This window comes from Panthera leo, chromosome D2 (assembly GCF_018350215.1).
Source record: "Panthera leo isolate Ple1 chromosome D2, P.leo_Ple1_pat1.1, whole genome shotgun sequence".
In the NCBI taxonomy this organism is placed as follows: domain Eukaryota; kingdom Metazoa; phylum Chordata; class Mammalia; order Carnivora; family Felidae; genus Panthera; species Panthera leo.
Window position 1 is genome coordinate 52,035,113 of NC_056689.1, and position 26,316 is coordinate 52,061,428.

General features: G+C 39.2%; 1 protein-coding gene across 7 annotated transcripts in view; it reads right to left on the reverse strand.

The window, feature by feature from the left end:
• CPEB3 (cytoplasmic polyadenylation element binding protein 3) overlaps window positions 1–26,316 on the reverse strand; it is a 188,760-nt gene that overhangs the window by 130,604 nt on the left and 31,840 nt on the right. For 5 of the 7 annotated variants that reach the window (XM_042909055.1, XM_042909056.1, XM_042909060.1 and 2 more), the window contains one exon: window positions 23,458–24,470. In XM_042909055.1, coding sequence (XP_042764989.1) covers window positions 23,458–24,459 — 1,002 coding nt within the window. In that variant the 5' untranslated portion in view covers window positions 24,460–24,470. Of the gene's footprint in view, window positions 1–23,457; window positions 24,471–24,699; window positions 24,814–26,316 lie in introns of all 7 variants that reach the window. The other 2 variants (XM_042909058.1, XM_042909057.1) reach the window with 1 other exon arrangement.

Here is a 26,316-nt window from a genome sequence, read left to right on the forward strand (position 1 = left end):
GAAGGACCCAAGAAGAAATTCTCCAGAAGATATATAGGTTATATACAGGCTACAAATAGATAACATTTGTTTGTAAATACATGGACATTAAGGATGTCGTTTACTAAATAAAACCTTTCTACAGGACAGTATCAGGTTAACTTACATGTGAATAAGCACAATTTCAGAATAATATTCCACCACCACAGAGTCCAACTTTATCTTTTTTTAAGTTTTTAACATTAATTTATTTTTAAGAAAGAGAGAGACAGAGTGTGAGTGAGAGAAGGGCAAAGAGAGAGGAAGACACAGAATCTGAAGCTGGCTCCAGACTCCGAGTTGTCAGCACAGACAACGCGGGGCTCAAACACACGAACTGCAAGATCATGATCTGAGCCAAAGTCAGATGCTTAACCCACTAAGAGACCCAGGTGCCCCCCAACTTTATTTTAAAGACTTTTGGGTGTGTGTGGCCTTAAATCTTTTTCCTGGTATTCAACTCTGGGGGTCTAGAGGGGAATATTATCATTCTTGAGCTAGATCTGCAAGCATTCACTCTCCAGCATACTAAGGTTATAAATAATCTAATTTCTTCCTATTACCTTTTATTTATAAACTACTTTACATCTCATAAAGAATTTTCACACATATTCTTGCTCATATGAACCTCATTAAGGTGTTCTTTTGAGCCTTATTTAGCATGACCTATACCACTCCAACATATCCCAGAACCTTCCTCCTATTAAACCAACAACAGGGCTGTCAAAGACTCTTGGAATTAAATAACAGCAGAACTAATCAATATTGGCTATATGGTACTATTTCAAGCACTTTACATGTTTTATCTCATTTCCTCCTCAAAAGCCTATGGAGGTAAATAATATTGTCATTCCATTTTACAAACGAGAAAACTAAGGCACAAAGATATCATATAGAAAGTATCTGAGACAAGAGTTAAACCCAGGCAATTCAAAGCCTTCAAATCATTGTGTTCTTCTGCTTCTAGGCTGAGAATCATTCCTAGTTAATAATTCTCATTTCTGTTATTATCTAACCATTATTTTTCTATTCATCCTGATGCGTGTGGCAGGAGAAAGAGTGAAAAAGAAATGTACCTTCTTATATTATGGCTTCTTATTCATTAAGCTGAATTCCAGACCTACTAAAGAACTTAAAAAAACCCTAATGTTTTACTTAAATTTGTGTGTCAAACCTTATTCTGGGGAAATAGTTCAGTGGAAAACATAAAGCAATAATTTGCCTTTGAAAAGCAATTAAACTAGGATCTCCTTTTAAGGTATAGCTATTTGGAAGTTCTGAAACTGATTCAATTTACAAATTTTTTTTATTCCCAAAATGTTGTGGAAACATTTACTACCTAAGAAGTGAGATACCAATGTAAAAAATTTTATATGTAAACATAAATACTTTATAGTATAAACACACAGACAGTACTCTTTCCATGAACTCTATCATCCCTGGAATATATTGTGCCTTCTAGAAGCAGAGGAAAAAATAAGCAAGCTGACAGGCAGTGTTATGATTACCCTCACTCAACGAAACTATAGGGTATATACAATATTCTAAAAGCAAAAATGAAGAGGAATTTCAAGGCATGATTTGAGGAAGGAAAAAGGAGAGAAAAGCTATGAAAATATAAAAAGCAAAGCACAGACAGAACTCACTATTTGCACAACTGTATATGCAAGATAGTTAGTCTCTTCACTGGGATGACCAGTGACAGCCAGAATTCTAATGCTCTGGTGCTCAGCAGTTAGGTACATAGTAAGTAAATCACAGCACATCATAGGCACTTAAATTTCAGTAGAATTGGACAAGTTATTCAACCTCCCTGTGGATCAGTATCCTCATAAGTGAGTAATAATAAAAATAAAACCGCGGATAACAGTAATACCTACCTCACATGGATGTTACTACAATATCTGTGAAGCATTTAGTACACTACACAGCATAAAGCAAGCACCAAATAAGTGTGAAATAAATAAAATAAGCAAATGAATACCATTTTTCTCCATCATCATACAGGAAAGTGAAGATGGTCATATACCACGGTATGCAAGTCCACAATGAACTTCAATTCTGTCTTCATGAAATAATGATGAACTGAGGTAAAAGTCAGGCATAATTTATAGGCTGAAAACTATGGAAAGCAAGCGGCAAATAAATTACATCCAACTAAGTGGAACTGAATAGACAGAAGGCATATGAAAAATCCGCAGTGATTATTTTGAAATAATATAAGATAGGAAAGTTATTGAAGACCAAAAGAAAGGAAGGAAAATATCACACACAGACACAGACATAGACACACACACACACACACACACACACACACATGCACATCTTTAAGGAATAATACTTAAATTACTGAACAATCTGTAGTCACTTGAAAAACTGAAGGTATGAACAAAGCTTCAGTGGATATACAGTACTTTTTAAAATGCTTTTCACTTGAAAAATTTCATGATTTTGTGGACAACTCATCTATCCTATTTAAAAACAATCTCATTGGGGTGCCTGAGTGGCTCAGTCGGTTAAGCGTCCGACTTCAGCTCAGGTCACGATCTGGCGGTCCGTGAGTTTGAGCCCTGCATCGGGCTCTGGGCTGACGGCTCAGAGCCTGGAGCCTGCTTCCGATTCTGTGTCTCCCTCTCTCTCTGCCCCTCCCCCGTTCATGCTCTGTCTCTCTCTGTCTCAAAAATAAATAAACGTTAAAAAAAAAAAAATTAAAAAAATAAAAACAATCTCATTTATAAACATTAAAAATAAATAAATAAATAAATAAAAATAAAAACAATCTCGTTTAAAATGTAAACATAGGCTCAGTCAGTTGAGTGTCTGACTCTTGATTTCGGCTCAGGTCATGATCCCTGGGCTTTTGGGATTGAGCCTTGCATCGGGCTCCACACTGAGCATGGATCCTGCTTGCGATATTCTCTCTCTCTCTCTCTCTCTCTCTCTCTCTGCCCCAACCCCTCTCCTCCACTCACACTCTCTCTCTCTAAAATACAATTAAAAAAGAAAATAGCATGTAAACATAAAACTCAAAGATAATAATTAGGAATATCTTTAGTGATAAAAATGAGAACATATTTAAAATGTTTTTCTCAACTGTAAAGAAAGCACCACATAAAATCAACAGAAACAGCAGCAGTACAATATATATATCTACCCATTTCTGAATATTTGTTGCTCGAAAACCTCAATAGCTTTAAAAAATGTGTTAAGGGGCGCCTGGGTGGCTCAGTCGGTTGAGCGTCCGACTTCAGCTCAGGTCACGATCTCGCGATCTCGCGATCTCGCGGTCCGTGAGTTCGAGCCCCCCGTCGGGCTCTGGGCTGATGGCTCGGAACCTGGAGCCTGCTTCCGATTCTGTGTTTCCCTCTCTCTCTGCTCCTCCCCTGTTCATGCTCTGTCTCTCTCTCGGTCTCAAAAATAAATAAACGTTAAAAAAAAAAAAAAATTTAAAAAAAAATGTGTTGAAATATTCTGCCTACTGGAAGCAAATACTTAATCTAGTAGACAATCTATCAAGTATACAAGAAAACTCTTACATGTTCCTTGTAAATTCATATTGTATCTCTTTGTGTAACATGTTTTATTAATAATGGCATGCTAATGGAAGACCTCAGATTTATGCATAAAAGTGCAAAATGAAACAGAAACCACAAATTATAAAACTATACTATGACTTCCTGTACAGATAAACTGCCAAATCATGACACAGAACATTATCTAAGATCAAATGGCTTTAAGTATCAGCTCATTCAGACCCATTTGTTCTAAAACAGGTCTATATATCTTCAGTGTCCAATATAGTAGCTACTACCTGCATGTGGCTATTAAGCAACTAAAATATTGCTAGAACAAATTGAGATGTGTTGTAGGTATCAAATACACACTGGATTTTGAAGACTTAGTATGGAAAAAATAAAGCAAAATATCTTACTAATAATTTTTATATTGATCACATGTTGAAATGATATTCTGGATAAAGTGGGTTAAATACAATATATTATTAAAATTAATTTCACCTATTTCTTTTTACTTCTTAACTGTGCTACCAGAAACTTTAAAATTATCGTATGTGCCTTGTGGTCTATTTTTATTGGGCTACATATTTAACAGAAACTCAGCTTTGAATTCTTATATTCCAAAGTTAAGACCACTGACTAGCCCAGCAACTAAACCAGTTTACTATGTAACCAATAATCCCTGCCCAAACTTTGTTTAGTAATTTCTGCCCTCAAAGCACCCAATTACTAACCTTAGCCTCTATTTAAGTACCCTAATTCCCCTTCCCCCCTTCTAAGACCCTCCTGAGCTTCTGTCAAGGTGGAGCCTATTCAGCAAGTTTAGGAATGCCAGCTTTGTATGATCAACAGGTTTCCTGGTGGTCTTTGCATAGGGCTTTGGCAAGGTTAATAAATAAGCCTTGTAAAATGCAGTAAGTTATATTGAGGATGCATAATGAACAGGAACCATCAGAAAAAAGTAATTATGACTGATCCTTGAACAGCACAGGCTTGAACTGCATGGGTCCACTTATATTTTTTTCAATAAATATAGTATAGTACTGTAAATGTATTTTCTTTCCTTATGATTTTCTTAATAACATTTGTTTTTCTATAGCTTGCTTTATTGTAAGAATACAGTTATATAAAACATATAACAGGAAAAAATAAAAATAAAAAAACATAGAACATGGAAAATATGTGTTAAACCAATCGTTTGTTATCAGTAAGGCTTTTGGTCAACAGTAGGCTATTAGTTAAGCTTTAAGGGAGTCAAAAGTTTTATGTGGGTGGGGCACCTGGCTGGCTCAGTTGATAGAGCATGCCAACTCTTGATCTTGGGGTTGTGAGTTTTAGCCCCATGTTGAGTGTAGAAACTAGTTAAAAATAAATTTTTAAAAAAAAGTTGTACGTAGGGGCGCCTGGGTGGCTCAGTCGGTTGAGCGTCCGACTTCGGCTCAGGTCATGTTCTGTGCTGACAGCTCAGAGCCTGGAGCCTGCTTCAGATTCTGTGTCTCCCTCTCTCTCTGCCCCTTCTCTGCTCATGCTCCATCTCTGTCTCAAAAATAAATAAAAACATTAAAAAAAAAAAAAAGTTGTATGTAGGTTTTTGATTGTGCAGGGGGTCAGGGCCCTTAACCCTCATATTGTTCAAAGGTCAACAGTGTATGTAAGTTGTTCTAAATGATTTAAATCACCTAAATTAAAATACACACTTGTAACAATCTACCTTATTTCAGAAGAATGAAAAAGCAAATCACATGGGCCCTATGGTTCCTGCTATGCCAGAGTAGAAGATCATAACATTTAAGTTAGAAACAGGTATATCAGTTTCACTCCTGTTTCTGAGTCTTATAAATGGGCTAGGACCATGATCTAAATTTTCAGATGCTGTAGAACTCTTATTATTTTCATGATTTGGTACCCAACTCCTGACTGGCTCTGTAGAGTAAAAGTGGGTGGGGTTTTAGAGGAGACACACAGCAAATGTGGTCATCTCTACTACTTTTTAGTCTCAGGACTTAGTGGAACACCATTTTAAATCCAATAGCCAAGGTAAACTCCCTAGTCTAGAGCAGATTATAATGTGGCCAATTAGCTGAAATCCACCAACTCTCCCCAGTTGAGTGAATTACACCCTGCCATTTTGATTCCTATCAGTGGTCACATTTAAACTCCAGAATTACAACTACTTAAGTAGGCCATATTTATGAAAAACTAAATTTATCCCCAAATCACTAAACAGAAAATCATATATATGACTCAATTTTCAACTTTTCACCATTGAACACATGTTAATGTAAAGTAACACATATTTTGCTTACCCCCAAATAGTCATCCATCCCACCCAAACTTATTTTCACCATTTACTTTTTCAACTTTCTCAGTGCTCTCCACATCAGTAAATTCAAAGATTTTTTTTTTTAATAAAGACATCAGATACACTCCAAAACCTACAGCAACCTAATATACAACATCAGAATAAAAATCTTTCCCAACTTTTTCATATATTAATGAAAAAAACCATCATGGCAGAATCTAAATAGTACCACATTTGCTTGATTTATCAATATGATGATCCACAATCAATTTTGCAACTTTGGCTGCTTTACTTTGATTTTCAGTATTCTTAAGCCTCTCTACCACCAATGAATGCTTAAATCAAATTAAGTTCATTTTAACAGAACATGATTAAGAACAACCAATGATAGGGGCACCTGGGTGGCTCAGTCAGTTGAGCATACTACTCTTGATTTTGGCTCAGGTCATGATCCCAGGGTCATGAGATTGGGCCCCACACTGAGCATGGAACCTCCTTAAAATTCTCTCTCTCCCCTCTCTCATCTCTCTCTCTCTCTCTCTCTCTCTCCCTTTGCCCCTCTCCCTGGCTCCTGCGTGCTCTCTTTCTCTAAAGTAAAACAAAATGAATGACCAATGACAAACAGTACTCCAAAATCAAAGAGAAATTTTTGACTTTTACATCATTAATTCATGATTACATAGTCTATTCAAGATGTCTCCAACTCAAGTCTCTGCAAGGGTGCATGTATATGTGTGTGTATACATACATACATATTAAAGAGAGATGTGGGTATATGTTTTAATGTAAAAAAAAATTACAAGCACAAACCATTCTCCAGCCTACCTGCAAGGGTTCTATCCACAGTTAAGTCAACATAAATTGCTGAAAAGATAAGATGACCCTTTTATGAATTCTACAGAGGTGGAGCCGAAGTTATAGGGAATACTGCAGCATAAAAAGATGCTCTCATTCACTCCCAGAGCCTGACCTTTTATCGGTTCTACTTCTCCAATTTTAATTGCATGCCTGTTGCTCATTCTCATTTGAATAGCCCCTCAGTGCCATAACACTCAATTTACTGTGGGGACAGAGTCAAGAAGTGGAAATATTCTTATCAGTAGTTTAAGAATGAGAATAAGCAATCGTAGTTTTGCCTTCTTGAAATTCAAATGATAAAATTCAGAGAGAAGGCTGCAGTTTGAGGCTCTGGAAGTCCCAAAAAGAGAGAAGGGGGAAGACTATTTTCTTCTCTTCTTCCTCAATCCTCTTAATGGATAGAGACCTCTATGGGGAACGTTGTGGGCAATACAATGTCACCTAGTTTTAGATGGAGCAAAGCCACGTAAGGAAAGAGAAAGATAAAAAAAAAAAAAAAAAAAGCCTAAAAGTAGATACTGTTTTACACATAACAGCTCAAAATGATCTTGTTCTCCTTCACATCCTCTAATCCATCAGTCAGCACTCGTGACATATTTTCCTTTGTAAGTTTTCTCATAGTTATACCCTCCTAGATTTGTGCTAAATCCAAGATAACTATCATGCCTTCTCACCACCCTCCCTGACCCCAGGTTGTACTGTGGCAGGCACACACATTTCTCCAATCAATGTGCCTGGTCTTTCTAAATATCTATTTTTATTGTCCCACTGCCCTGATCTTAGTTCTTCAGGGTTCCCACAGTCAGCAGAAGAATCCACATTCCTCAACCAGACATTCAAGACTGGCACTGTCATGATAAGCATCATCAGTACTAGTCTCATTCTGGACTCCACTTTGAATCCTTACTTTACCTTTATGTCATCTTTCTCAGCTACTTCTAATCTATGTTCTCTTGCAATCTAGTAGGTACAAATACATCTCTTTTTTTTTTTTAAGTTTATTTATTTATTTTGAGAGAGACAGAGACAGCACAAATGGGGGAGGGCAAAGAGAGGGGGAGAGAGAGAATTCCAAGCAGGTTCCATGCTTGCCAGCGCAGAGCCCGATGTGGGGCTCGAAGCCACGAAACTGTGAGATCATGACTTGAGCCGAAATCAAGAGTCGGTCACTTAACAACTGAGCCAGCCAGGCACCCCTGTACAAAGACATCTTAAGTGCTTTTTAAAATCAAACAGAAAGTCAGCAGTAGCATGGCCAAGCGGTGTAAGGCACTCGATTAAAATCAAGTAGAATCTAGTAAATAAAAATGTATTTTTTTTTAATCCTAAAAAAATCCAAATCATTCTTATCTCCCAGTAAGATCTAAAGGTCTCCTACTCAAGTCAGGAAGTTCTGCTCAATAACCCCACTTCTTACTCATTTTTCTTTTCTTACTCTGGATTCTCATTCTCTCTAGCTAAATCCTTTATATGTTACAAAATGGGAGCTACAAGGACCCTCTCTGTTAATTTTATCACTTTTTTTTTTTAAACCATTCTAGGCCAAATTCTTGCCCCTCCTTGGCTGTTCACTGCAACTGACACATCACACAATCTGTTACTTGCTTTCATATAATGTTCTGTTGCATGTATATTAGTTCCTCAGGACAGGATTCAGATAATTTGTGTCATCCATTAAACTTAACACTAGTCCAAGAACACAGTATGTACCTTTTAAATACTGAATTCAAACTCCAGTTAACAACACTGCCACGTATGATGCATGTGAATTTCTTTGGATTTATAATAGAGATAAAAAATATACAAAAGAATATATAAGAATTTTACACAGCATGATGGTTTATAGAGCTGTCTCTATGGAACATAAATCTACACATTTCTTTTCTACATAGGTTGACTTTTTACAGTAACTGAGTACCATAAGAAGTCATCAGACTGGATCATTAATAATATACACAATGCAAATTATGCTGAACACACGGTCTTTCTTTGATGGTTTAGAACAAACATGAAGTGTCTTAGAGGCATCATAAATATTACGATCATGCCACAGGAGATTAAAAGATTGCGTTTTGAACTTGCTTATGACATTTCCTAGAAGAAACTTCTTAATATAAATCCCTGATGTCAGCTTACTTGCCTATGGCCTGCTTGCATAAAACCAGAATATCAAATGAGCAACTGCTTAACTTCCTGGACAGTATAAAATGGCTGCCTTTTTGAATATTTAATTGTTGTAACAAAAGCTGAAGCATCCTTTTACCTAGCTTTGTCCTCTTCGTTGAAATCTTCTTCATGTCTTTCAATGTCCTTTGACGTCTCAGTATTCAATACATTCTCTATTATTTATGTCCCTCTAACAGAATGTGTCACTCCAACTCCCCTGTCTGCTTCAACCCTCCATTATGTCCCTCAGCGTGAAGCAATATATTCACTATCAAAAGATTTTTCTTTCTTTCCTCCTCACTCAGGCCTTGCATTTTTGATATTAAGCTATAATTTTCCTTAAGTCTCTGTGTTCCACATTTAACAGAATCTAGGCCTAAATTAGAATATCAAATACCCCATTGTATTTTAAAATGAAAATCTTGTGCTATACTTGCATGATTCACCAACTTTAAAATAGCTACAATGGAATAACATTTCATATGCTAGATCATACCAAAGTTGGTGGGTCAAATAGGATCATCTACATTGGCAAATAAGTAGAAAGTACACAGTAAGCCCTAAAATGTTAACTAAATAATTTTGCTACCTTCAGATGAGCTCATGTCTTTGGAATGTTAAGGAATTCAAGGGCAAATAACGATAAAATCTATCTCCCCACCCAGGCTCAAATCTTCTAAAATGCTAAATTCATAATGCCTTTGAAGTGGAATTTAAAAATTTCCATTCATCAAAGTTTTACTTTGCAGTAGCCTGAAGCATTAACACAATTCATCTGTCTTCATTCTGCTTAAAATCAATACAAAGTTTAATCTCACAAACATTGCAAAATAATGTTTCATCAGCATTGTAAAATGGTTCAAAGTATTTAGATTGTGTTTTTGTAGCTTAAGGAGCAACTATTTTTTAACCAGTTTCAGTATTTTGATACTGCCATTACATAGATTTAAGTAATAAAGTCTTTTTCTTTCTCCAGATAATTTTTACCCTTTGAATGAGCACGATGACAATGAGGAGCCTGGCAAAGCTTTAACTTAAGGTACCAATCAAAAAACAGCAATTACCTCCCCCAAACAAACAAACAGAACAGGGTCTTTTAGTTTAGGTATATGCAGAACACGATGCTGGAAAAAGTTGAGAACTGGCAAAAGTTTGGTCAATTGCGCTTACCAGGACTTGATATCACACATCTTAAATTGTATTCCAAAATGCTCTGTTAAAATGCTCTGTACCAATAGGAACCAGGAAATAGATGATGGATAGGTTTCCACACTAGCTTATAAGCAGTTAATTGGTTACAAAGCTAAACAAAAAACCCTGGATCAGCAGCCACCCTATTTCTATGTGAAACCTCAAGGTCTGATACACTTCTCTTCAATGAGCTGCAGGTCTATCACTGAGACCAAGGCCAATGGTCCCTCTACCACACAAGCCCTCAACTTCTATCCCCTCCCCTAGCTCTACTTTCTTCATTAAGTTACAGTAATAGGAATGGGCCTTCTGAGGTCATAGCAATGACAAAGAAGTGAATGGGAGAGTGCAAATATTCCTCTGAGGAGAGGAGGTCATCTGTATACAAGCAATTTCTGAAAGCCAGTATTTCTAAATTGTACCTCCTATACCAAAATGAAACAACGTCCCTCTCTTGAATTAAAACTTGCTAGCCATTTATTAAAATACACAAGCATCTACTATAGTTGAAGCTTTGATTAAATGATTTTCCAGATTAACCCATGAGTTACATCTTCCCTATAAAAAATATCCACAGTATACTCAATACCTGTCACAGATTAGCCCAGAAATTTCTGTCCTATCAGATGAGCTGCAAGCTTACCTAGAGGTGGTGGGTTTGTCCCTAAGCCTTTTTTTTTTTTTTTTAAGTTTATTTACTTATTTTGAGAGAGAGAGAGAGAGGGAGGGGCTTAGAGAGAGGGAGAGAGTTTCCATTTTTAATGTTTGTATTACTGTAATTCTGTGATTTAATTTAATACATGTAAACCAATGAAATGAATGCCAAAAAATTATTTTTTTTTTTTTTTTTTTTGAGAGAGTGTGTGTGCACATGAGCACAAGCAAGTGGAGAAAAGGGACAGAGGGAGAGAAAGAAAATCTTCTTGTTTTTTTTTTAATATTTTTTGAGAGAGAGAGAAGATGTGAGCAGGGGAGGAGTAGAGAGAAAGATAGACAGAGGATCCCAAACAGGCTCTGTGCTGAGAGTGGAGAGCCCGATGCGGGGCTCAGACTCACAAACCGTGAGATCATGACCCGAGCGGAAGTTGGACGCTTAACGTCCAACTAAGCCATCCAGGCGTCCCAAGAGAGACAAAATCCTAAGCAGGCTCCACACTCAGTGCAGAGCCCTATGTGGAGCTCCATCTCACAACCCTGAGACCACGACCTGAGCTGCAACCAAGAGTCAGATGCCCATGCCCAACCAAGTGAGCCACCCAGGTGCCCCCCAAAAACTATTTTTATGATGAAAAGTATTTTGAATGCTCTAGAGAAAGCTAGATAAAAGAGGATTTGGGACCCCAAAAACTATTTTTATGATGAAAAGTATTTTGAATGCTCTAGAGAAAGCTAGATAAAAGAGGATTTGGGACCCTTTTATTTAGAAAGTTCTTAAATTAAAGTTAGGCAGAATTTCTCTGTGAATATATGAAAAGGGAGAAAAATTTTATGAGACATCAAAGGCTTCAAACTTTATAAAGGTTTATTGGGTGCCACGTAGCAGTGCTTTTACTCTAAATCTATGATTCTTAACTATTTTTGAGTTATGGGTCCCTTTGGAAATTTAATGAATGGTACAGCCCACTTTTCTCCCTAGAAATACAAAGAAATAAACAAGTTACAGTTCTGGTGGTTCCTATACCCTGGCCCCATTTCCTTTCCCCTCCACCCTCTACCCTCCCACAAAGGACATCTCCTTGTGGCTCTATGGATCCTAAGCTTCTAAACATTTTATCATGTTCACACCCATATTAGTACAGCCAACTAAATACCAAATGGTCTAATATCAACTTTGTTAAGACCTTATTAATTATATTTCAGACTGTCTAATAATATCCACTACATCTCAAGAGAGTTTATTCAACATAAAAATAACAGATTCCAGGTTTCATTTCTCTTATTGCCTGTGATCCTCCCCTTTGATTGACTGGTTAACAATTCCTTGTAGTTCTTTGCAATGCCAGGCTGTAACTCATAAACAAGATGACTAATCAGCTAACATATACTCTAATTCTCAGGGTACAACAACAACAAAAAATCAGGCTAGAATCAGTAAAAGCACTTGACTTAGAATGGTAGTTATTTCTTCTCTCAGATTTAGTGTTCTAATAAGCAGTCCATGAAGTAATCTATCTTAATAAGGTTTTCCTTCCCACACATTGAGAGTCACACAAAAGCATGGGTGGATAAGAGATGTCAAATCACTTGCTCAAATATTCCCAACACATAGCTTTCCCTTCTGAAGTTCCTCCACTCTAAACCCACCTGGCTTATGAGTCATGAAAATTCTAATCTGCCACTATTGAGCATTTTCACCTCTAGATCATTTTCTCCAGCTGCCTGAACTAAAACCTGGGAGTCATTCTAAACTCCTCCTTCTCTCTTCCTCATATCCAAGCAATCACCAGTGCTTCCAGTTGGCCTCCTAATTTTATTTCTCAAGTCTGTCTTTTCCTCTCAATCACTTTAGATCCTTACATTTTAACTGGCTACCCTGTGTTTGGTCCCTGACAATCTATAGCTCAGAATAATCTTTCTGAAACAAAAATGTGATAACTTCACTCACCAACCTAACAGCCTTAAAATGGCTATCTTTCTCAGCTTAAAAATCCTTGAATGTCCCCCTACCGGACAAAGTTGAAGGTAATGAATGCTGGAATGTCCTTGTGATCTGGCCCCTACCTGCTTCTCTAACCTCGTTTCTCACTCGCCTCATCCCTGCCCTGCTCTGCACCATCTGCTCTCACAGCATACTGTGTTGTTCTTTCCTGTATACCTGCTGTTCCCTCTGCTTAAAGCAAATCTTCTTTGCTGCAACCCCTAACCTATCCCCTAGGTGTGCCTATGGAACCCTGACCATTCAGCTCTAAATAAAGCTTTAAAATGCCCCCAAATGTTCATAACGGCATTATGTTTAATAGTTAAAAACTGAAAACAACCTAAATCCTCCAAATATAAAAATGATTTACTGGGGTGCCTGGGTGCCTCAGCTGGTTAAACGTCCAACTATAGATTTTGGCTCAGGTCTTGATCTTACATTTGTGAGACTGAGCCCCAAGTTGGGCTCTGCGCTGACAGCACAGAGCCTGCTTGGGTTTCTCTCTCTCTCCCTCTCTCTCTGCCCCTCCCTTGCTCACATGTGTGCACATGCACACTCTCTCTCTTTCAAAATAAATAAACATTTTTAAAAAGTGACTTGTTAAATTTTAATGGATTGCTGTGTTGCTGTGTTAGAATATTATGCAGTAATAAAAAATGTTTATAAATTTAATGATATGAAAAGCTAAAAAATACAGCTATAAATTGTTAACACAGAATCATCTCAACCACATAAATACGTTTTACATATACATAAAAGAGATAACTGGCAGAAATACACTAAAACAGGAGTACTTATCTATTACTTATCATAATAGGATTATGAGCAATTTTTTTCCCTCAGTTTTAATGGTGAACATGGATTACTTTCAAAATCAGAAAAACTGAAAATATTTTAAACTGTGAAGACTTTCCTGGAGTCTTCTCAACACACAAACACACACAGACACAAAGATTTAATCATTCCCTCCTCTGATTCAAGTATAGACTCTCTTTGTTGTGTATATCACACAGTTATAAACTCATCCATGCATAAACATATGTGTATATATATATACATGTATATATATATATATATATATATATATATATACATGTGCATATATATGTATATTGTGTATATACATACACACACACACACACACACACATACACACACACATTTCATTTTAGGGAAAGAGAGAGTGAGCGAGCAGGGTGGGTGGGCAGAGGGCTAGAGTGAGAGAATCTTAAGCAGGCTCCACACTCAGCACAGAGCCTGATGGAGGGCTCAATCTCATAACCTCGGAATCATGACCTGAGCCAAAATCAAGAGTAAGACACTCAATCAACTAAGCCACACAGGCATCCCTACCTTCTATATTTTAATTCATGTTTGTCCGGGAGCTGTCTGACAGGATTTGGTTCAGCTTTAATCCCTAGTGCCTTATCTCTGATAGAGGCTAGTTTAATGTTTATAAAGTAAAATTACTTTTACATTGCTAGCTACATGCAGCTACATGCAAATGACCAATAAATGCCTAATCAATCATTTCGAAATGTAAATCATTAACACATTCAACAAATATTTACCATGTGCCTAAAATATCCCAGGCTGTCACAACCCCTGTGGACACTGCGGTGGAAAGGTCCTTGCCCTTGTGGGAGGATACACTCTAGTATGGAGAGACAAAACAAAATAAACCAGCTCATTTTGGAGAGTGACAAGTGTTATAAAGGCAACGTGGGATGAGGAGTATCAGGGAAGATCTGGGGAAAGAGTGCAACATCAAAGGCATATTGAAAGATGGTAAGTGACAAGATAAGAGGCAAGCAGGGATAGAATGGAAGAACTGGACATGGATGGAGTCAAAAGACCTAAGTTTCCACTCCTGCTCCATCACCTTACTAGTCAGGTAATCTTCTCTGAGTTTCAAGTGGGATGATAATTTCTAATTCACAAAAATGTGTAAGGATTAAGTAAAGGATTAAATAAGATAATTTCCATGAAAAGGGTGAGGCCAGTACTTGGCATTCAGGGTCCCCTGTATTTTTAAACTGTATCTACTTGGAGAGGAGACATCAAAAACAATACAACACCCAAGGGGCACCTGGGTGGCTCAGCAGGTTAAGCATCTAACTCCTAATTTCAGTTCAGGTCATGAACTCATGCTCAGAGCTGGGCATGGAGCCAGTTTAAGATTATTCTCTTTCTCCCTCTCTCTCTACCCCTTCCTGTACACATGTGCAAGCTCTCTCTTTCTCTCTCTCTCAAAAAAAAACCCAAACATGTATATAATATATACATGTGTATATATAATATATATAATACAATACCAAAAAGCTGGAGTACATGGATTATGACTGAGTGAAGACCCCAAAAGAAACTCAACAAGATAAATCTCATCCCTTTGATCTAAGAGTTCTGTAATAGATTTGTAGTTAACAAAAATACGACCTATGCTATCCTTCTTAACTACTTATCTGAACTCAGGATTCTACTGATCACAATTGCTTTCAATAACAATGTAGCCAAGAGGTGACTAGTCTACCCACAAAACCAAATGCAAACACATAAAAACAGATTCATATCCAAAAACTGTATCTCAGCCTTTCCCCCAATCTCATAAACATTACTGGTCTTCACTATTTTTAATCCACTGCATATCTCAGTTATATTTCTCTAGTCCAAAAGAGGAAAGGAAATTTTCCACAGCAGATTGCAAAAGAGAGGTGCTGGGCACATTTACTTCTTGTTCTTTTTAATTGCTGTGTATCTGAAACCTAAGAACTAGGTCTCCTGGACTTTGAGTAGGGGGTTAAACTGTCAGATCATGAAAATGTTTCCTCTGAAGTATTTTAAGCCCTAATCAGTTACCAAACCCTACCATGTATTTAAGATAGACGGTCTTTTGGGGCGCCTGGGTGGCTTAGTGGGTTAAGCATCTGACTTCGGCTCAGGTCACAGCCTCACAGTTCATGCGTTTGAGCCCCGCGTCAGGCTCTGTGCTGACAGCTCAGAGCCTGCAGCCTGCTTCAGATTCTGTGTCTCCCTCTCTCTTTGCCCCTCCCCCATCTCTCTCTCTCTCTCTCAAAAATAAATAAACGTTTAAAAAATTAAAAAAAAAAAAAAGATAGTCTTTGGCCCTTTACCTCTCTGCTTTCCAATCTCACATTCCTCAAATGAATGAATGACTGAATGGGTCTGCTGCAACCTACTGTGTCAACCTCTTAGACCAAAGAATTCTCTTCTTAATATGTCTAAGTGCTATTGTCAAAATTATTCTGACCCTCATTCTGGTCAGTTGTAGTATTAATAACAATTTGAGAAGGAACAAAACAGATGACCATGACAGGATAAATTAACTCTAGCAGAATGAGTTGATTAACAGTGAGGAGGTAAAGAAAAATTTAACTTGTAAGATGCAAGCTAGTGCTCCCATGCATTGGCTCCCAAAACCTTTTATGTCAAAACAAGAACTCTGCTTGCTTTTTGACATACCAAACCTACAAAGAAAGTCATATCCCAGAAACTATCGGATGTCCTTAAACCTGGGAACACAAATGATATTTTCTATTTTTACAAATTGAAGATGTCCTTTGTGACATTATATACATTAACCTATTTCCATACCCTATGGACATATCCTACCACCTTGTAGAGAAATGGTATAAGGGCAAATCTGTCTCAAAAATGTTAAGTATACTATATTGTAGGAAAAAAAAACTATAGCACCTCGTGTTTAAATGTTTATTCATTCATTTGGGGGGCCTGGGTGGCTCCGTTGTTTAAGAGTCTGACTTCAGCTTAGGTATGATCTTATGGCTTGTGAGTTCGAGCCCCATGTTGGGTTCTGTGCTGACAGCTCAGAGCTTGGAGTCTGCTTCAGATTCTGTCTCTGTCTCTCTCTGCCCCTCCCGTGCTCGCTCTCTCTCTCTCTCTCTCTCTCTCTCTCAAAAATAAACATTAAAAGTAATAGTAACAGGGGCACCTGGGTGGCTCAGTCGGTTAAGTGTCCAACTTCAGCTCAGGTCATGATCTCAAGATTTGTGGGTTCAAGCCCTGCGTCAGGTTCTGTGCTGACAGCTCAGAGCCTGGAACCTGCTTCTGATTCTGTGTCTCCCTCTCTCTTTGCTCCTCCCCCCTGCTCACACTCTGTCTCTCTCTCAAAAATAAACATTTTTTAAAAATTAGAAAATAATAACAACAAATATTTATTCATTCATTTAATGAGTAGCTACTGTCAGGTGCTTGTGAACTTCCAGACACTGGTCCTTTGATGGCACTGACCATTTAATTAGTTGCACTGAGTTACTAAAGAAAGGGAATTTTTTTTTTCCTCTTGTACTTGATCTTGACTTTGAAATAAGTTTGAATGCCTAACAAATGAAGATATTTGGCTGTACAACAGTTTTATGCATACAAAATCAGTACACAATGTTTCCTTCCCTCCATGTGTATTAATTCTATGATCACCTAAAAATGATATAAAGGCTGTTTGGTGCCCATTTCTGTTTTTCTCCTCTGAAGTATCCCAATAAGGATTCATATTATGTATTTATTATTTCTGAGAATTATATACTAAAGCTTCTGGGGAAAGAAAAGTAGGCTGGATTCCAAGATACTAATTTATTGTATTATTTTCATTCAGTAGTCCCTTTCTATTTCACATTAAGTCAAAATGCAAAAGTAAAATGGTTTCATATTAAGAAATTTCCATGCTCAGCATCTGTAAAGAACACTAAAGGATATGAAAACTAAATGTAATAGAACCAAAACATAACAGAACCCCCACAGAACAAGCCATTTACAAGGAATACAGACCAGCTGTAGGAAATCCCTTGTTAGGCTGGCTACTACAGCAAGCATGATGATCTCTCCAGGAAAGCCCCTTTGCAGTGCTGGTTATAGTCCCCAACTCCCAAGATCCAAACTTGGGGCTGTATACTGAATTCTATCTCTGACAATCACATGGACTCCTACAGAGAGCCAGGCAAGGTCTTCGGGAAAGCGGTAATAAGAAGCTTCAAATTGGAGCCTTTATTGCTCCAAAACTACCAAAATCAACATTGCTGGCAGTTGGGAAATTACAAGTGTAGGCATTTCTCCCAACCCCAATTAAAATGTTCACAGAGCAAGAAAAAATCTTATGCTTGCATTGGTGAGTCAGCCATAAGCAGAAGCAGGTAGTTACAAAAAGCAGGTAGGTACAAAAAACAGGTAGTTACTGCCTTTCTAGGTCAGGCAGTCACCATAATATACAAAGAGCCTTTCACTGCTCTTCCATCCCTGCCAGACACATTTTTCCAGCCCTTCTCCATTTCCAGATGCCATCAACTACTGTTTAACTCTGGACTTCTGATTATCAACAATATTTCCTCTATTAAACTCTAACTGACTATAATTAGAGGTAGTTAGGCAGACATCTAAGAGCCATACCAGTACCTAATTTTCTGAAAACTTTGTACACATTCTCTGAAAGCAAACCCAGAAGATGGGTGCTCTCTCTCCATTTTTGCTGACTGGTAAAAAGAATCATTGGCTAAATGATGTGACCCAATCACCAATGACAGAGCTGTGGCTTCAACCAGTGTCTTTCTCATTCCAAGCTTCATGGGTTGTCCACTACTCTATGCTCCTCTCCATTTCTCTCCTCAATAAAATCCACAAGACTTAATCAAACTTTTCATATTGTAAAAAAAAGCCATAATCTTCTGACACTTGCAGATCTAAACACTACAAAACCCACCTGAGCAATGACAAGTTCCAAATGGACAAGGATTACACCTTATATAGCCCTTGAAAAAAGCAAAATAGGCCAACCAATGGAGAAAGCTATTTAAGCAGAAAATTGTATCTTATAGAGTATCTAAAAACATTACATTTCTGAAGGCATACTTTTGTATCAACTCACTGCAAGGTCATAAAAAGTTTAAAGCTAACTACTTTTCAACACTGAAAAGCAATTTTGAAGTATACTGTTTATATTATCAGATTAATGTTTTCAGTAGCATAGAAAACCTTCTAATATTTCCTAACCAACCTGTCTTTTAAATAGAATATAGATAATGTAGCTTTGTTGGCATTCACAGTAACCATGCCATAATAGGCTCTGAAACAGTTTGTGGGGTTGGGTGGACCTTAAGTGGTTTTGCATTAAAGCAGTATTTAAGAAACCATCAACCGAAGAGTCTCCAGTTTTAAATCTAGGTCATACTAACCTTAGTCAAAAGCAAGCATAAACTAGACAATTTATATTACTTCCTAAAAAGATGGCTTGTGAAATAAAAAGGAGCATTGACTTGAAAAATATTAATGTTTCCTAAAAATTATAAATAAGCATACTTATTTTTAAAAATAATCTATATTCCCATTAATTCACATAAGGAATTTTTCCTCTGTTATAGATAACCCACTAGCAAAATTAACACTATATTTAGTTAGACTTACATCAAAAAATAAAAAGTCTTTCAATTTGGAGGGAAGAGGAGAGGAATAAAAACAGAGATGCAGAAAGAAAACAAAATATGATTTGAAATTTTCCCCCAAAAAATACAATATTCAAAAATACATAAATTAAGTAAATAAATAATAGAGGGAAATACTGACTACTGTTGCAAAAAAGTGGTAGTAAATATATGACACCATATTTTTCTTCCTCCATTTCCATCAATACAAATTTTTTAAAAGCACTATTTCTAGGGTATATCATAAGGTCAAGTACAGATTCAGCCCAGTCTCCTGCCTCTACACTGCACTGTTAACTGCCTCTACACTGCACTGTTAATGTCCTGGAGCTATCATACCCAAGATATTAAGAGTGGAGACTGGCTCTGGAGGCACACTGCCTGGGTTCAAATCCCACCTCTGAGAGTTACTGGCTGTGTGACTGTGAGCAAATGAAGTAAATGTACTAACTTTCAATTTCTCTGTCAAGTATAATGAGGATTATAACAGTCCTGAACCTCAAAGGAGTTCTAATGAGAAACTATACCTAAACTGTTTAGCACAGGGCCTGGCCTGTAAGTAAATGGTGGGTCACCATATTGTTACAGTAACCAGAGGGTACCTTCAGACAGAAAAAAAGATCAAATGATGTTGAATAGAAGTTTACAGTTATTCAGATTGCTCTGTATGAGAAATCAGTAATCCATACTATGAAAAGATCATGCAGAACTCCTGGTCACCGTTACAATAACAGTAACTGTAGCCCAACATTTATGTGATACTTTACTATGAGCCAAGCACTGTGCTAATGCAGTTGCTCTTTTGAACTCATATGAAGCAAGGAATTATTATTCCCATTTTATAGATAAAGGTAGTGAGGGTCAAAATGTCTGCATAATTTGCTCAAGATTACAAGGCAAGTGACTGGCAGGGTTAAGATTTTGAAACCTAGGCAATCTGCCTCCAAAGCCTACTTCTGATACAAACTACCCACCCAAACTTGGGCAAGGAATTTCACATATTGGGATTTCAATTTCCTCCTCTGGAAAATAAACAGAATGGTAGAATAGGTATTCTTAAAAGTCCCTTCTAAACTTCTCTGGACAAAAATCCACATTCACTACACATAGAAAACATCTCTGCTTTAGTCCTTTACAGTCCCAAGCTTCTCTGTCTCATATAAATACAGAATGATGCATATTTAGAATTCCCCCAGTGGAGTGCCTCACTGTTCCTGAGCCAGTTAGCGGAAAGTACATGATGCCAAGAGGCATCAGCCAGACAGAGAGCCTCACTAGATAGTTCCATAACTAAGTCCCTTTAAATGGAGCCCAAAGCGAACGTGACTTAAAATTAATTCTACCTGACAGCACTAATGCTACAGGGAAGTTAAGGACACACATCAACAAAATTAGCCAAACCTTTAGACTAGAGCTATGTCACTATACCGCTCAGGACCTCAGTTTCCTTATTTACAGAAATGAAATGGCTTTTAGATACAAGTAAACCCAAAGGAAGAAGCCACCCCAACTCAGGGAAACCAATCGACTTTGTTAGAATTGAGGGAAGGGGGTAAGGAACATCTAGTTTGGAAAACCACATTCAAATACAGTTATTGCTTTTATAATATAAACCACAGAAGAAAGCTCCGGGAAAAAAAAAAAAAAATCTATTGTGTTGGTTGGCAAAAGAGGGTGAAGCAGCACTGAGGGGATATGGATTTCAAAAATACATATTAAGATACATTACAATAGATCACTGTTGCAAGCCCCTTTTAGCTGAGAGTCTGTAAAATAAAGTCTCTAGGACTACTTAAGATATTTTCTCCCTTGGGGCGCCTGGGTGGCTCAGTCGGCTGGGCATTCGACTTCGGCCCAGGTCATGATCTCACGGTTCATGGGTTCGAGCCCCATCAGGTTCTGTGCTGACAGCTCAGAGCCCAGAGCCTGCTTTAAATTATGTGTCTCCCTCTCTCTCTCTGCCCCTTCCCTACTCACTCTCTGTCTCTCAAAAATAAACACTGAAAAAAAAATTTTTTTAAATGATATTTTCTCCCTTTCACAGAAAAATGTTTAAATAAATGCACAGACATATAAAATTCTAAACACAAAACTCAAGGTGTTTTTAGTTTTTTTAAACATATGTGATATACTTAACTCAAGTCTTGTAATATTCCAACCCAAAACCAAAGAACAACCAGGTTACTCCTAATTTGGTTCTACTATTGCTTCAAAATACTGAAGCTCCATTTTAAGTAAGACAAAGAAGTGAGACATAAAGTCAAATCTTTTGGCCGTCGTTGCCTACTCAACAGCACCACTACGGATGAAAAGACAAACCAAAGTCAAACCAGTCTGTCTGGCTCTCATTAGCATAGCCTGTAAATGACTGGCAATCCATACACTACTTGTCATGAGTAGTGTCATGAGTTTGAGGGAAATTTTATGGATTTAATCTCTCCCCAGTCCTCATTTCCAGAGACAATTATCAAAAGCTAGTTGTATTCATATTCAACTCTTAGAAAAAGATAAATGATGTCTACACCATCAGCTCTCACCCCTAAACGTTCCTATCATATTTCAGGTTAACTTCTAAGACTGGACTTGGATAGGGAGTGACAGAGGAACTGTTAGAAAAAGGGCTCTCCTACCAAATGCGGTCTCCCTGTTCTATCCCCTCACCGCAAAAATAAGCACATAGAGAAATTCCAGAAAGCAGATTCCTCCTTTTCTTTACCAAACTAATCCCATCTCGCAGTGTCTCTTCATTTTATTAAAACAAACTTTAGAACAATGGAAAGAAATACACCTTAATATCAAAATCCTCCATGCCTAAAGGACCTCGGTGAAAATTTGTCAAGATCCTTTCTCATGAAAAACTCTCATACACACAACTTTCATGAATCCCCTTGAACTGTCAAGGTTAAAAATCCTTGCTCTGGCCTAGAGAATCATGTGCTTCTCAATAACCCTATCTCCTCCTTCATGGATGGGAGCCACCCCAAACACCACATCTGAAACGTAAAGAACAAAATGAAGGCTCCAATTGCACCTGATGCTTTCTACCTCTGTCAAATGTCGGTTCTGCCATTTTTCAGCAATGCTCAAAGCATTTGTTTCATTTCCTTGACCACCCAAATTGGGTCTTGTCCAAACCCCTCCTCTCTCCTTCCTTTCTTCTTTTCTTTAACTGAGCCTAGAAGCTTATAGCCAAATCAATTTGTAAATGAAGGATAAATGTTTGCCTGAGAACAAAAGCTCCCAGTGAACACTCACCCTCACCACCCCTTTTCCAACTCAAGATGTTCAGGACACTGCCAACTAACTGATGTGGTCGTGGGCTGGATTAGAAAACAAGAACAGAATAAGGACACTCCATTCAACCTTTTTGTCTGGGGCATTTCCTGGGTTTTTCACTGGTATTTAACACCAAGACACAAGGCTCATTTTTCATTAAAGTTGCAAGACTTTCACTCTGCCCAGTTTCAAATGGTGTAATTGATCTGCATTGTCTTCTTAAATAACCCAACTGAAGGACACTGCAGCTTTAAATATTTCAGTGCTAGCTAGCAAATAGACTCCATTGCAATATGGCTCTGAAGGTCGCGTCCTATTGTCTCTTTGCTCTAGAAAAACAATGTCTAAGTCTTTCTTCTAGGTAACATCGGAAGAGTTACCCCTAGAATTTCCATTCTCCCAACTGGGTCCCTGGAGGAGTTCGCGAGTTTATTGGAATCTCACACTCATAATTTTCCCGGCAGGGGCAATATGCTGATTGCTATTAATGATGCCAGCACCTTAGCGAGACATAAACACATGTGTTCACATTAGTTTAATTGAGCATATGCAACTGTCTGAAATAGCACCACTCAAGGGCTGTTAACCTCTTTAAGAGTAGGCCCAGGGTAGTTTAGGAGTGGATGGCTTTCAGGCGGCACTCTGAACCCAGGTTGCATAACCTGAAATGTGTAGCTACTTAAAATGACAGGAATCTCAGTCTACTCATCCTGGGACCATGCCAGCACCTTGCACCTTTACTTGTAAAAGAAGGTCAAAATAAGAGGCACACGCACGGTGAAGGAAAAAAAATAAACCAAAAGAAAAAGGCCCTTTTCTATCTTATCAGGGCGCTTAAATAGGATTCCTCAAGCAGTCACAATGTTCCCCCACCCTTGTCCCCGGAACTAGAGCAGCCCCGGTGAAATGGAGGCTTTGGAAGGGGAGAAGGGAGCTGGACATCGATGCCTTTTTTTAAAGAACAAAAATCAGTGGACGATTAAATGGCAGGGAAGAAGGGGCAAAGAAGCGAGGTAGAAGGTGTGTGCAGGTGCAATGGAGCATTACCTGAAATGGCAACAGATTGTTACCATTATCCGTCCGGAAAGCGTTATCCTCCATCCAGGACTTGGAGGTGAGCGGGGCCGCGCGGGGGAACTTGGGCGGCGCGATCACATTGCTGGAGAAGGGCTTTTTGAGCGGCGAGATGGGGTTGAGCGGTGAGGGCACCCCGACACCCACGCCCACGCCCACGCCGACCGCCCGGCGAGGGTCCCGGCCAGCCGGCAGGCCGCCCCACGGGTTGGATGGCGCGCTCCAGGCGGCGTTCACACTCTGGTGCGTGTTCCAGCTGGACGAGGCGGACGAAGCGGCGGCTGCGGCTGCGGCGGCTACTGCAGCCGAGGACGAGGACGGCTTGCTGGTCATGATGGGCTGGTGGCCGTACGCCGCGGCAGCACTTCTCTGCGTGTAGGGCGCCTGGCTGGGGCTGGCGGGCGAGCGGCGCTGCTGCGGGGGTTGTGCCTGCGGGGGCTGCGCGGGTTGCGCGGGCTGCGGCGCCGGCGGCGGCGGCTGCTGGTGGTGCTGGGTCTGCGCCAGGCCGATCTGCGGAGAGAAAGTGCCTCCGAAGACTGGGTTGACGTGGTGCGGGAAGTTCTGGAAGAGCATGGTCCCGTTGACTGGGGTGATCCCCTGGAAGAAGCTGTCCTCCACCGCGTTCGTGGTGCCCGTGGACCAGGTGCTGCCGAAGGACGGCGACAGCGACGCGCCCGGCGCCGCGGGCTCCTGCGGCGGCGGCGGCTGCTGAGGGGGCTGGTGGAAACTCAAGCCCGGCAGGAGCGGCGATTCCATCTGCATCTTGTCAGGACCGTTGGGGGCCGGCGGGGCCGCGGCGGGACTGAGGGCCGGCACTGCGCTACTGTCCTCCGGCTTGGGGGTCTCTGAGGAGAGGGGCGTGGACGGGGCTTCGGCTGCGCTGGGTTCGGGCTGGGGCTGCTGCTGCTGCTGCTGCCGCTGCTGCTGGGGCTGGGGCTGGGTTTTGCTTTTGTCCATCAGTAAATCATCCTGCATGGTTTGCGCAGCTGAAACGGGAAAAAAAGAGAGACGCGTTATTGTTAATGTGATCGTTAATGCCCCTCGCTAAAGCGGGCGGGTGTTTTACTTGCGAAAATCCAGTGCCACCGCTACTAGCCAATTGCAATGCAAATCCATAATCTCCCATTTAGAAGAACAGGTCGGGCTGGGAATGGGGGCGGGAGGGGGGGGGGGGCTCGTGCAAGGTCTCTAAAAATACTGTGAGAGCGTCTTCACCCTTTCTGATGTCTTGGTTCCTTTTCTGTATTAGTGAGAGATGTGCTTATAAGACAGAAAGACAGCAATTTCGCCACGTCTCTTTTCCCTTCACCGGAACTCAGAGCGTTCACCCTGCAATGAGAAACTGATTCTGGTTCCTGTTTTTTCCCAAGCACCACCCTCCCCCAGTTATTTGCATACGTCAATAAATACTGCTGCGTCCTTCAGCAAGGTTAAAAAGACACCGCACACGACCCTTTCTTCCCCCTTCCCTGCTCCGCACTTTAAAGAAACAGCCGTCTTATCCCTCTTGATTAGCAAACTGCCTTCTTGCGTTGATAATTGTTTGATTTAGCAGCAGCGAACCGCGAGGGAGGAAATCCTTGGCATTTGTTAGGAGGAGGATTCAGCTGCACAATCATTCTCTGGCCTCCCAGTAGCTGCAGCTACTCCATTTTGTTAGGAGACATAAAAAACCACCGTTTTAAAAGAGGTAAAAAAAAAAAAAAAAAATCTGAAACGTTCGTGTTTGCTTCGTGTTACTCCAAGGATTGGAGTTTTTCTGCTTATTCTCCAATCTTCTTGTCTCCAATTCTGTCACACAAGAAATTTCTTGGCTTCTCAGTGGTTCAGGTCTCAACAGGAGCCTGAGAATTTCTGTGCAGAGTGGAGAAATGTTCTGGTTGGGTTTGAGGTCAGAGAGAGAGAGATAGAGAGAGACAGACTGACAGTGAGATGGGGTAGGGGCGGAGCTTTAAAAAAAAAAATCCCCCTGAGATTTAAGTAGAAAGTCAAGATACTTATGAGGTTGCCAGATTTTCATTTTTGAATCCTCCTGATGCTGCCTTGGTCACAAGACTTTGGCAAATTTAGAATCCATTCTCTTATCACTGGTATTAGCAATGAAAGATTATGGTTTGAAGACCCTGAATTATGCTAGCAAAAGCGTTAAAAATAGCATAGTACAAAGTCCCAAATTCTCATACGTTGTAATTATAGTGCATTGCCATCACTGCTTCATTTAGCCATATAAGGAGTGTATGGTATTTTCCATCTCTCATAGAAGGGCTATATTCACCTCTGCCATACAGCCTGTTTTCCCATTCAAGGATGAAAATAGTAATCACTCAAAATCAGGAGATTTCCATACACATAGTTATCACTGAGTTAGTCTGTCCTTTAGAACATATTAAGTGTTTTAAATATATGAATATTAAGTGCTGAGACTCTGAAAACAAATATTTTGAGATGTTAAAGAAGCAAATGACCATACAATTATTTTTAGATGATGATTCAGTATAATTGCAACAAAGTTATTAATATATATATAATGCAGTTACTTAATTAACTCAGATACTTGGGAAGCATCTTTCTCAGAATACTTGTGAAAGGACATTCAGATATACACAGAAGCTCTGCCTTTGGACATCCTCATGATAAATGTTATAAAATAAATGTATTGGAAAATGGAGATGCCACCACTGTTAGCCATTAAGCAAAATATTCAGATCAAGAAATGGAATTAAAAGTTCTATTTTATTAAAAAACTATCTTTAAAATGGTTACTCATTCATTTTAAAGTTTCATACACAGTCAAAAAATAGTGGGCTGAACGAAATGCTTCATAGCCACCTT